This window comes from Hydra viridissima, unplaced genomic scaffold (assembly GCF_058129835.1).
Source record: "Hydra viridissima isolate aposymbiotic clone 2 unplaced genomic scaffold, HvirCarnegie_v1 scaffold_4, whole genome shotgun sequence".
Lineage (NCBI taxonomy): Eukaryota > Metazoa > Cnidaria > Hydrozoa > Anthoathecata > Hydridae > Hydra > Hydra viridissima.
This window is the reverse complement of record NW_028324303.1, coordinates 4,717,795-4,730,000: the sequence shown is the minus strand read 5'-3', so window position 1 is coordinate 4,730,000 and position 12,206 is coordinate 4,717,795. Positions and strand designations below refer to the sequence as shown.

Below are 12,206 nucleotides of genomic sequence, written 5' to 3'. Positions count from 1 at the left end.
GCTTAGATATTTTAACTAACTATTAAAAAAATTTATTATTTCAAAATATAAATGTAAACATTTAAATAGTTGGGTAACTAAATATTAAAAGGCTTTCTTTATCCATTTCCATAACAAACCAAACCAACTAAAATCTCTCTTTGGTGATATTTCCGCGCTTATAGAAATCTATAATTTTAATAACTATCTAAAAATCTCCGTGTCAAATCGCACGAAGGGAATAAAAAAATCTAGTACAATCAGAAAAAAAATGAAAAAACGTTTTTTTTTTCGTCTTATTTTCAATTTCTTTAATTCTTTTTTAATTTTTTAGAATTATATTTGATATAAAATTGAAAGTGTTCGGGGCCCTCTTTTTGCCGGGGTCCTGAAGCTTCAGCTTCATTAGCGTACAGGTGGATCCGCGCCTGTGTATGTATTGCCAAAATATGTTGCATAGCACAAACTGGAAGTATATTTTAGTTTTAAGCATTATCTTTCGGATATAAAAAAATGCTAATCAATCTTTATAAATTTTGTTTTATAAAAAAGTGTATGCACTATATTGTTATGTCTCAAAATCAGGGTGTGGTAATTCAGACACTTGTGCATTTAGTATTTTAAACTATTTACTCTTAAACTGAGATAGAAAGTGAAATTGATATAAATCTAAGATGTTTCTAGTGTTTATGTTAAATAATCTATGGCTCCGGTTAAGTAGCCTCTGCTTTCAAACATAGAATTAGATTTTCTCAGTTCAGAAAAACATGCTGTTAAAAAACATTGAGTTAGAACAATTGTAAACTCGCTTACTTTTTAATTAAATTTTTCTAAATGGAATACAACGAAGAACCTTTAAAAAATGAATTTTTCTTTTTAAAGAATGCGATACAGTAAGTTATCAAACCATAAATGACCTTTTTTTGTTTTCTATACCTCGAATTCAGAAACATCTTCAAAAGATGTCTGTCGAACAAAATTTATTTTCGATGGGGACAAGTTCGAGTGATGAAAGGCGCTGTTGTCCGACGTTTGAGGGTTGGCAATTTTTTAGTAGTTTCGCTTTCAACAGAAATGTTATTGGCAACAGTTTTTGTCTCTATAGTGACGTGTATTCTTAGAGCAATATACAAGCTTGGGAAGCTGTTGACTAATTTATCTGAATTGAGGGTTACTGGCGTAATCATTTCAGTTACTGTTTTCTATTCAGCGAACATATGTAAGAACAGAAAAAATTATCAGCGACTGATTTTTTCAATATAGGATGGGTAGATTTCAATAAATGGATTGGTCCGCTCTAAAATTTCTTCTTTGGCAATTGAACTATCAAAAAGGAAGCTGTTCATACAATCTGGTATATAATTCTTTTTGTCGTGCCATTTCTTTAATAAATACACTAATGACACATAATTGATGTGGAATCTTCCCATAGCATTGTTGATAATAAAAGTTCCTATTCCATCTTCATCAGCGAATGGTTTTCTCATTTTAAGTATAAATACCTTTTTATGCAGTTGTTGTGAGAGCTTTCGCAGCGGTTTTTTTTTGATTATATGAAATTTATGTAAGTTTCAACTTTTCAAATTTAGAATAATCTTAAAAAAACATTTCAATATTTCTCATGAACTTCCGTTTTAGTGAGCAAATATAAAACTTCTCTTTTTTACTTGAAATTTGCTTGATTTTGACTGAAATCCTGGTCCACATGTTATCAATTGATACTACTTTTGAAGTGTTCTAAGATGAGGAAGCATTTTAAGGAAAGTTTTTCTGAAACGCAAATAAAGTAATGGAGAATAAAAATAAAGACATAGAGCAAAGCTTTTTAATTTCATTGGATATGTTTTAGTGCAGTTGGATTTCAGTAGCTGTTTAAAAATTGCTTTTGTAGAAGCAGGCATTTTATCCTAAAATTGTTTTAAAAAACATAGCACCACTTATTTTTGTATCAATTAAATTTTCATTTTCATTTGTGTTGATTCCTCTGTTGCTGGAAGTTTTCTAGGTGTGACTAGTTTTAAGGAAAATCAAAAATCTTTGGAGTAGTATCCTTTTTCAGTTTCTTTTTTGTATTCCGACCGTTAACAATGTATGAATAGAGCGTGAAACATTTTGAATAAACTTTTGAACTATGTGTTGGTTTAAAATTTTGTCAACGCATTGCAACAATCCATTTGTTTCCTAACAACAAATTTTATAGAAATCTGCAGAATAGTATTAACTTTTAGTTGTAATTTAATTGCAAATTAAAATTGTCCGTATAATAAATTTAACATTCAAACATTTAAAATTTTTCAAACCAAGAAATAGAAAATAATAATAATAAAAATAGTAAAAAACAGAACTTTTTTAGCATATTTTATTTTTGGGAATGTAAGTTTTAAGTATATGAAATATAAAATACAAAACTTTTGGTCTATAAATAGCTTTTTAATTATAGATATGATACTATTTATGAAGTTAAAAATATAAAAATATTTGAGGGATAAAATACTTATGAAAAGATATGTAATGATATGTGAAATTAATGTAATTATTTTTTTTAATTTTAAATTAATTAATGTAATGCAATGATACTGAATACAATGAAATGATATGTAATAAGCAGTTTTATGCTTTTCTGTGTAGTTAATGCACTGCAAGAATGCACCATAACAAAAACTAGTCAGAAAATATAAGGTAAATACAAAGGCAAAACAGTTGACAAACGTTTTTGCTACAAACTGACGTTACTAAAGATCTGTGTAAACTTTTAACATTGGCTTACCTTTTAGATTACTAAGAACTTTTAAGATGTTGAAAGAAAAACAACCAAATGTCGAAATTTTAGAGCGTTAGATACCAAATGCCGTGTTTAGAAAATTTAATGTTCTAAGCTTTTAATATATAGTCTCTTAAAGTTTCCAATAGTAGTAAACAATAGTCGGTATTGTTCGGGAGTATGAAAAAAAAGTTTTACAGCTTTGTTCTATTATTTGTTTTATTTCAAATTGAACCGATGGAAACAATATAAAAATATTTTTAAGTTAATTAAAACTAATCGAAAATTGAAGAAGATATTCCAGAGTCTGAAATCGATTTCAAGGTCTGGATTCCAGACCTTGAAATCGATTTCAGACTCTGGAATATCTTCTTCAATTTTCCATTTTTTAATTGTTACTCTTGAGATATTTTCTTTAATGTAAACAAACTTTTCCACTGTTTCTGACTTTAGAAGAGTTCTTTTGAACTGACAATATTTCCAGCTTTTGAAAATACACGCTCAGATGAAGGAGATGAAGCAGGAATGCATAAAACCTTTTTTGATACATTGGAGAGTAATGGTAACTGTGGTGAATGAACCCTCCACCACTTTAGAATGTCATAGCTTTTTTGTGGGAACCCCAATCTTTTGTAAACATCTAATTCTGCATCAAAAGGGTTTGATATTGATGTGTCCAATAACCCAGACTGTGGACTGTCATGATTCATCATCTCAAAAAGGAGCTTTTCTGCTGGGGTAAGTTCTTGGTCTGGAGATGATGTCAGAGTTTGTTTTGAATTGAGTGATAAATCGTCACCTGTTGCACTTAGTTTTAATTGTTTAATTGTTTGACACTCTATTCCAAATCTTGACAATAAATGACCTTTAAATTTTGGGTCTAAAACGTATATTTATAACGTATAACGTTTAATAAAAATTTATTTAAATGTAAAACGTTTAATAAAAATTTTAACAATTATCTTTAATAACATGGGAAATTAATGCTTATCAAACTTTTCAATATGACGGTTGTAGAATGAAATACCGAAATATATCTCGGTAGTGACAGTAGTTAAAAATTTTTTTCTTGAAAGTACGGTATTGTAAACAAAGAAATATACTTACGGTAGTGTCGGTGGTCAAAACACGGTATTTAACGAGGGTTCGAGAGTTTGGTAGCAATACCGCTATACCTTAAAATTAACAGCTTTATTTCTGTTAAAGACAAAAAGACTTTTATTTTATTAATGTTATTGAAATAATATATTCAATAACATGAACCTGTAACTTTTTTTAAAAAAATGTACAAATGCATAAATGTCTTTAAAGCTTAGCTCTGATCGTACATGAAACCATTTAACAACAATTTTTCATCGGTTTTTCAACAATTATGAACTGAATGCAAATACTGGTTTTAAAAATCAAACGTAGGACAATACATAATAAAAAACGTTCCAAAGCTAAAGTTGGTTTTCTGTTATCCATTGTCGCACAACCTTTTATTTTTTAGTCTCTGACCAATTTTGCTTCTATAACAAAATTCGCATCTTTAAGCAATTGAAACCTCTGAAACCAATTTGATCTTTCAACCAACCTCTTTAACATTTAACCTCTTTAACCTTACTAAATTAGATGTCTTTTTTATTACAAAATCAAATGCTTTAAAGTTGTTAAAAGATGTAAAGAAACTGAAATAATAAAATGTCCATAAATACATTCAATTAATCAATGGAGTAGCGCGCAGATTATTTGGGAAAACAGAAGATTGTTCGTATGCCACTTGTACTCCGCATCCACCTAAATTATTGCAGTCAATATAGTTATGACGAAACTCAAGTGGGGCAAATGCTATGAGAGTGTTATTGTTTCCAGGGAAGCCTTGTAAAGTACGGGGTTTTTCTTTTTGCTGCCAAAAATACCAAATTGCATCCAACATCCCATGATGACACCAAAACTCGGGAGCAAATGAAGCGTAAGTCGTCTGCATATAACCTCCTAAAAAACAATTAAAAACCTAACTGCAAACGCTCGTATGAACAGATCATGAAAATACTGTTAGAGTGTATTGCAGGAAACAAAAATCACAAGCCCCTTTTAAACGCACCAATTTGATTATGAAGTAAGCCGTGCCAATATGTTCTGACAACAAGTTCAAATGGCTCAAAGTCTTTGACAGTCTCAATAATATTTAAAAGTATTTTGTAATCAGGAAGCTGTCCATGAAATCTCCGACGTAAGCATGTTTTGAAAGCTGGTTTTTCGGTAGAGTTGAAACAGCTATCATCAAACTTGTCATTTATCTGGCAAGTTCGTATGGCAATATCTGGAGCGTTCCTAAAAGCGCATTTAACATATGACTTATCAATTAATATGCCATATAAACTATTTACAGTCCATTAAGTTTAAAATCTTTTATTACTTTACTAAATATTAAGTTGAATGCTTATCTTGTAACTTTTGGTCCAAACAAAACAAAGTGTTACCCTTGCGGTTGCCATTTGTGAACTTCAAACTCCCCATCATCGACACAATACCCTTTGCTTGCATTCCCATTACCACCAAATCCACCGTCTGCATCCCACATATGATAGTCAGCAGCTTGACTCCATGCTACTTTTGCGAAGTACGCCCAGTTCCATACAGGTACAGTTATGGTACAGTCAACTAATCGAAGCAAGTTTTCAAAACCTAACAAATACCTATATAAAAAAGTAAAGACAGATACAATCTACTTATATGATAATATTTACACGATTACAAAAAACACTCCCTTACTTTCTATGCCATGGAAGAAACTGCTCTTTCTGATGAAGACCACGGTTAAAGTAGACTTGATGAATATTGCAATAGTTTAAAAAGATATCTTTGAATTTGGGATTAGTTGATAGCTCTTTAAGTGCGTGTATGTATCGTTTTCTTTCATCTAAATCCATCGATGAAAACTCTTTTCGGATACGTTTGCAATTAATCATAATGCCGTTAACACATTCGCATTGACGCCGACACTCATCAAAAGCAGAAGTGTTAGGTTTGACTGAGAGTTTAACAGGGTCAACTTGGTTTTGACAAGCTTTCAAGTTTGCTAAAAAACGTGTTAAACACTATATATTCAAAAATATAAGTTATGATATTTTTTATTGACAGAACCGATAATAATTACCTTGGTTTCATTTTTTTAAAGTTCTTAGATGAAAAGAAACTCAGAAAATAATTGCAAAATGATGTATAAAAAATCTTGTGTCACAAGTAATCAAAGTAAACTATTTGAAAGTAAAACATTTTTAGTTATCTTGAAGTAATGGCAAACGGTGCGCACCTTTTAAAAATGGCAACTTTTCAAGTATCTTTGTGATTGAACGACCTTGAATTTCGAAAACGTTTCCGTTTTGTTTCGTTTTTATCGCATCTTTAACCCCATTGTTGCTAATCAAGTTAATTAAGTATACTCTAAACTTTGTCTTCAACAACCAAGCGATTTTTTCAAATTCTTTGTTCAAGAACTGTTTTTTAGCTACAACGATGATTATTATGCCCTCATCTTGAAGAAAGTAACCAAGATCCTTAATGCTCTTTTTTAATGCCTCAGACAGACTCTGCGTTCTTTGAGATTTTCTGCCAAACAATGCATCAAGGAAAGTTTTAACTTGAGAGTTTTAACAAATAATCTCTGCAAATAGACAACTTGCAGAAGAAAAAAATGAAAGCTTCGTTTTTGTTGTTAAATTTAATAATAAAAAAACAAAACAAAAATAAATAAGTCACCTGTAGTTGAGTTTTTCTGTTAAACATTTTCTTGTTTGAAATTCAAATATACTTTGTGACGTTCCGCTTGTAGAATGAAGACTGACCTGATAATCAGCAAGTGATATTTGTTTCAAGGCTTCTTCAATCAACTTTTTACAGATGTTTGTATTCTTCGAGTCTACGTCACTTACAAACAAAATATTAGTACGCTCTGCTGCTAAATTATTTTTAAAATAAAGTTTCAGTTTTATAAATTTTTAAAATTACTCCACAAAATCACAGTTTTTCCTTTACAAAAGAAAAAATTACAACATACAAAAATCTGTTTATATGATTTTCTTATTTTGCTGAGCAAAATCGAGTTTCTAATAGACAATTAGTCGTTTATGTAAAACTATATATTTTAAAACCAATTTTGATAAGCCAAAGTTTATAACGAATTGCAGTATTTAAAATTTAGTATAGCCGGCAATAAATACTATCTGAAGCAAGAAAAAATAATAAACAGAATTAAGTGGAAAAATGAAAGGGAAAACGAAAGGAAAAAAAGTAGAAAGAAACTATAGTTTTAATACTTTATAAACATAACGTTTAACATAATAATAAATTCAAATATCTGCATACTTTTTCCCCAGCAGGCAACAACGAAAAAATATGTGATCAAGATGATTGTATAGAGAACGCTCATGTTAATGCTTGCATACACTAGCCCAAGAACAAATGTCACAAACTTCCGTTCGAAATATTATTTGGCGATAAGGAGTGTTTTGTTTCCTATATACAGACGTTTTCGCCCACATTTTTAACTAGAGCACTTCCGCATATTACAAATATTTGCGTTTTTTAATTTTCCTTGAACCAAATTTAACCAGAGGAAATAAAAAGTCTTTTAAACTTAAAGATTTATGTTCACACCATCACATGCTCCTCCATTCATATTTCAGTGAAATGTATTGCAACAAAGACGTGATACAGTTGAATAGAGATGAAATGATGGGGATGAGGATGAACTCTTTAATGCTATTTAAAATCTCATTATCGAGTAGATACAATATCTCACATGACATCAAGTAGATATGTTTAGTAGATATGACATTAAGTAGATATGTTTAGTAGATATGACATCAAGTAGATATGTTTAGTAGATATGAAATCAAGTAGATATGTCTAGTAGATATGACATCAAGTAGATATGTTTAGTAGATATGACATCAAGTAGATATGTTTAGTAGATATGACATCAAGTAGATATGTTTAGTAGATATGACATTAAGTAAATATGTTTAGTAGATTTCACTTTTTTATGGATATTTTTTGGTGCTTCAACATAACTCTAACTTTTATCACACAAAAAACATTTAATTCTAACGTCGCGTTTGTTTCATTTGGCAGAAGCATCTATCATTATACTTTATTTATTGTGATAAAAGTAAAGGGATTTGAAAAGACTAATACCGTAAAGTTAGAGAATAGAAACAGTTTTAAGTTAAATACTCCGACAGTATTTACGGAAAATGCATTTAATTGATAGTAGCTTAAAAGGCACAAAACACAATTATAAAAAAAATTATAGTTTTTTTCTCCAAAAAAAAAGTAATCCTACTGGTTACTAAAACCACCTACCTATGTTGATCAATACCCTCAACACCTGTGTCGATCGAGACCCTCGTAGTTTAAACCTAAACATACACCACCGTCCACATTCGAATTTTCGTTCAAATGATTTTTAAAATATACTTAAACTTTATATATTTTTTATTTATTTATTTTTGTAATATTGTTAAATCATGGTGATGTAAACGAGAATAAGTAATTTAAGAAAAAATTCCTGAAAAAAAATCATAAATTATACAATAATTGCTTTTATATTATCTCAAGTGAGTATTTACGGTTTCTTTACCTAAATATGCTCTTTAAATAAACCATGATAACTTCCGTGGCTTTCAAGACGAACGTTCATGTTCTGTTCGCTAAGAAACATTAACAATTATTACTTCATATAACATCTTAAAAAATTAAGTTATGGTGGGATTCGCCAGAGACAAGAAAGATATTCTATGCGACAAATGGTAAAAAAACTTTAAAGCTTCTACTTCAATGGTGAGGAATATTATGAAAATTTATGAAAAGGTAGGAAGAAACTGAAAGTGTAGTCAATAGGAAACGATCAGGACGTCAGCGAATTATATTTCTAACTGAAGACAGAAGAATTGTTACCAATTGTAAAAGAATTAGACTATTAATTGCTTCATTAAGAGGCTGTTAATAGAACATGGACTTGGTGGAAGAATAGCCGCAAGGAAAACACTTCTTTAACCCCAAAACAAGAAAAGAAGACTGCGGTGGGTAAGATGATATGAAAAATTGACTGTTGATGGAAACGTGTTCTTTGAACAGACGAGTCAAAGTTCCAAATTTTTTGTGTAAAGAAGAGTATTTGTTCGAAGAAAAATTGGTAGATGGGTAACAAAACAGTGTGAGGTGCTGACTTTAAAACATGATGGAGGTAGTATTATGGTGTGATGTCATGGAAGGATGTTGTTTTAGTGGTAATAATACTAGTGATTTTGATTAAATAGACAAAATATTGACGAAAGGAGTGTATTTGGGCATTTTAAAAAATCATGCCATTCCTTTAAGAAGTTGGATTATTGGAGAACCATTTATTTTTAAAAAAGATAATGACCCAAAGTATTCCTCAAAACTTTTTAAGAATCATTGATGTGAATTAGAAAATGATAAAATTTTTGTAAGATTGATTTGACCTCCTCAGTTATACGGTCATTCGCCTATTGAGCTTTTATTGGATGAACTACACAGAAATTTCAAAAATTTATGAGGGAAAAATTTAAAAATGAGATTTAAAAATTTGAAAATTTGTAATGCAAAATACCACGAATATGTAAAAAAAAAAAAGTAGCGAGTGTTGTTGATGAGAAAAATGGATGAACTTATTAAAGAAAATCTTGCTTTACTTTTAATATGTCATTTTTAAATATTCTTCGTTTTCTCTAACTTTTTTTTTTGTTGTTGTTGTTAAAAAATAAAATTAGGTAAACAGGCTCTATTTAAAAAACTACTCAAGAAAAAGATGTATAATCATAGATTTTTTATTTTCTGTTTTCTTGGTAATATGAAACAATATGATTTTAAAGATTCTCGATTTTCTAAATGACTTAGGGATCACTTCAATTACTTTATCATGGAATGGTTAGATTCGCAATTCACAAATTATTTTAATGAATTATATTTTTGTTGAAATATTAAGATGCAATTTGATATTTTTATTTATGATTATGAATTTTAAAACCACAAAATACTGAGATTTTAAAATCAAAGTTTTAAAAGAAGAAAAAAGTAGCTTCTTAAACTCTTAGTTTTTAATACAGATAGGGTAAGATTGGTGGAGAAAGGCTTATTTCTAATCAAAACTCTCTTATCTCTCGTTAAAGTTGTCCTATCTACAATTTGTAATGTGGAAAATTTTCCTGGGACAGAAAAATTAACTTTTAATGCATCATGCAAAGTGCGCAGAATACATTACATTTTAGAAAAAAAAATGCATTCAGAAAACTATGTAGATAAGGAAAAACCTAATTTCTCCTTTTTAGAGCAAACTTTCTCACCAGTTTCCTGTTGCATGTACAGACAAGAATTGGGCAAAAATTAGCAGAAATAGGACTAGACTATTTTTGATTCTGTTATTGATTCGAAAGCTAAAAGAACTACAATCAATGTCAGTTTTTTTGCATTTCTTTTGCAACAATGGGAAAGACTTTATAAAACTAACTTTTTTCTTCAACAACTCGCCCGAAGCATTTTATTCCATCTCCATGCGCAAAAAAAATCGAGTTTGAACAAATTTTGTTATTTTCAGGGTTTTTGTATTCTGTGTATAATCAAATCAGTTTTAAAAAAAGATTTGGTTAAAGGATACTAGATCTTGTATTTATTTCATCTTCCTAATGTTGCGTACAAATATACATTATAATGTGCTATCTCCGTTTTATCCAATAGAAACTCATTAAAGTAAAAATGGCCTCGGCAAAACAAAGAAAGGGAGAAACGCAGCAATACAACTTTGGTTAAAGTATATATTTGTATGGAATATTGATGGCTTAATCCGCAAACCAGCTAACTCCATGTTTGGTCGAAATCCAGATTTTGATGCCATTTTATTGATCTTCAAATTTTATATGTTATGCAAAACGACCATAATTCAAATAAAATCATAAATACGTTAAATCACCCCGCACCCCGACCAGCCAACTCCAGGTTTAAAAAAAACGATTTACCAATCCAGCTAACTCCCGCCAATTTTGCCATTTTGTAATGTGAAGTGTTAAATCGCGGAGTTTAAATATTTAATATAACTTATATATTAATATACACATTTGAAGCTTTCAGTATATAAAAGACCTGAATTAATGCAAGGTAAGACACTTTAACTTTTTAAAGCATATTTGTTTTCAAAAACAATTAAATTAAGTTTGATAACTACATTACAATTACAGAATCAGCTCCTTGTGTTTATTAATGTTGTATTTGGTTATATTGTAGTTATTTCTTAACCTTATATTGCACATATTTATTTTAAAATTTTGAAAAAAACGTACAAACAAAATAAGTTATCAAACTTAGAAGCGTAGTTTAAAATTCAAAAGCAAGTAGTAATTTCAAAAGCAAGTAGTAATAATGTCAAAATTTTAAACTACGCTTCTAAGTTTAATAACTTTTATTTGATTTTTCCGTTTTTTTATTTAATGGAAGCAAAGATAATAAATCAAAACGATGCTCCTGCAAAGTTAATTTTATTTGATAAAAAGGTCTTTCTTTTTTTAATGGTTTATTGCCAATTGGAAACATTATGTAATATCGGTTTAATAAATCTTGAATACATAAATTCCTTGAAATGATTAAAATATACTTGATTTTTTAAAATGTCATTTACCGAAGACATTGGTCATTGTAATGGAGAAATGCAGAGTGATTTTTCATATTCTCATAAAGACAGTGCTATCGAAACAATTCCTTTTTTGATCTTCGACAAAGATTTTATGTTACCCAAATACACAACTGTTTTCGATCAGGAAATATTCCCAACGCATGACACACATACAAGTGGAGTTGGAGTCTCCATTCAAGCTCTTGTGCCAAGTCAGGATCCACAAATACCTAGCGGTATAGTTAATAGCTCCCCATTGATAAACAATGACATTATCGATGAAAGATATTATAATGCTCCCTTGGTCACATTTTCTGAGCACTCAAGACTCAGAATCTGATGGTGATGAAGGAGGGACAAAAAAAGTCAAACGGCGAAGGAGATGTCAGGTTGACGGATCCACATGGAAAGGTCATATTTAATTTTGCTTATCGAGAAAAGGGACAAAAATATTTTGGTCGCAAAAGAATAGGCGACAAAGTAATCACTGATGTGCCTAAAAATGCAAAAAGGCTGAAACCAAGGTGTAAATGCGCATCAAACAAAAAATCTGCCTTTCAACGTTTGGATATTTTAGTTACAGATCGAACGGAAATCTTCGTAAGTTTTTGGAAGATGGCTTGGGGAGAAAAGAAGGTGTATGTTGATAGTCTTGCCAAATGCTTTCCTATCAAGAGACTGAGAGACAGAAAGGATGCTTTAAAATCCAAAAGACTTAGCTCAATTGAGTCTTATTTAAGGAAAGAAGAAAAATTGTACAGAGTCTGTTAGACAATGTTCTTAAACACTTTGTGT

The 12,206-nt window shown here is 29.9% G+C and overlaps 1 protein-coding gene across 1 annotated transcript; it reads right to left on the bottom strand.

Moving 5' to 3' along the window:
- Nucleotides 1-3,189: 3,189 nt before the first annotated feature.
- On the bottom strand, nucleotides 3,190-10,640 carry LOC149889482 (uncharacterized). Its single transcript, XM_090085126.1, has 8 exons — nucleotides 10,598-10,640; nucleotides 6,485-6,683; nucleotides 6,039-6,334; nucleotides 5,498-5,804; nucleotides 5,206-5,421; nucleotides 4,827-5,056; nucleotides 4,520-4,717; nucleotides 3,190-3,620 (listed from the first exon to the last, which is right to left on the bottom strand). The coding sequence occupies exons 1-8, from the start codon at nucleotides 10,638-10,640 to the stop codon at nucleotides 3,190-3,192; spliced, it is 1,920 nt and encodes a 639-aa protein (XP_089941252.1).
- Between the last annotated feature and the right edge of the window lie 1,566 nt (nucleotides 10,641-12,206).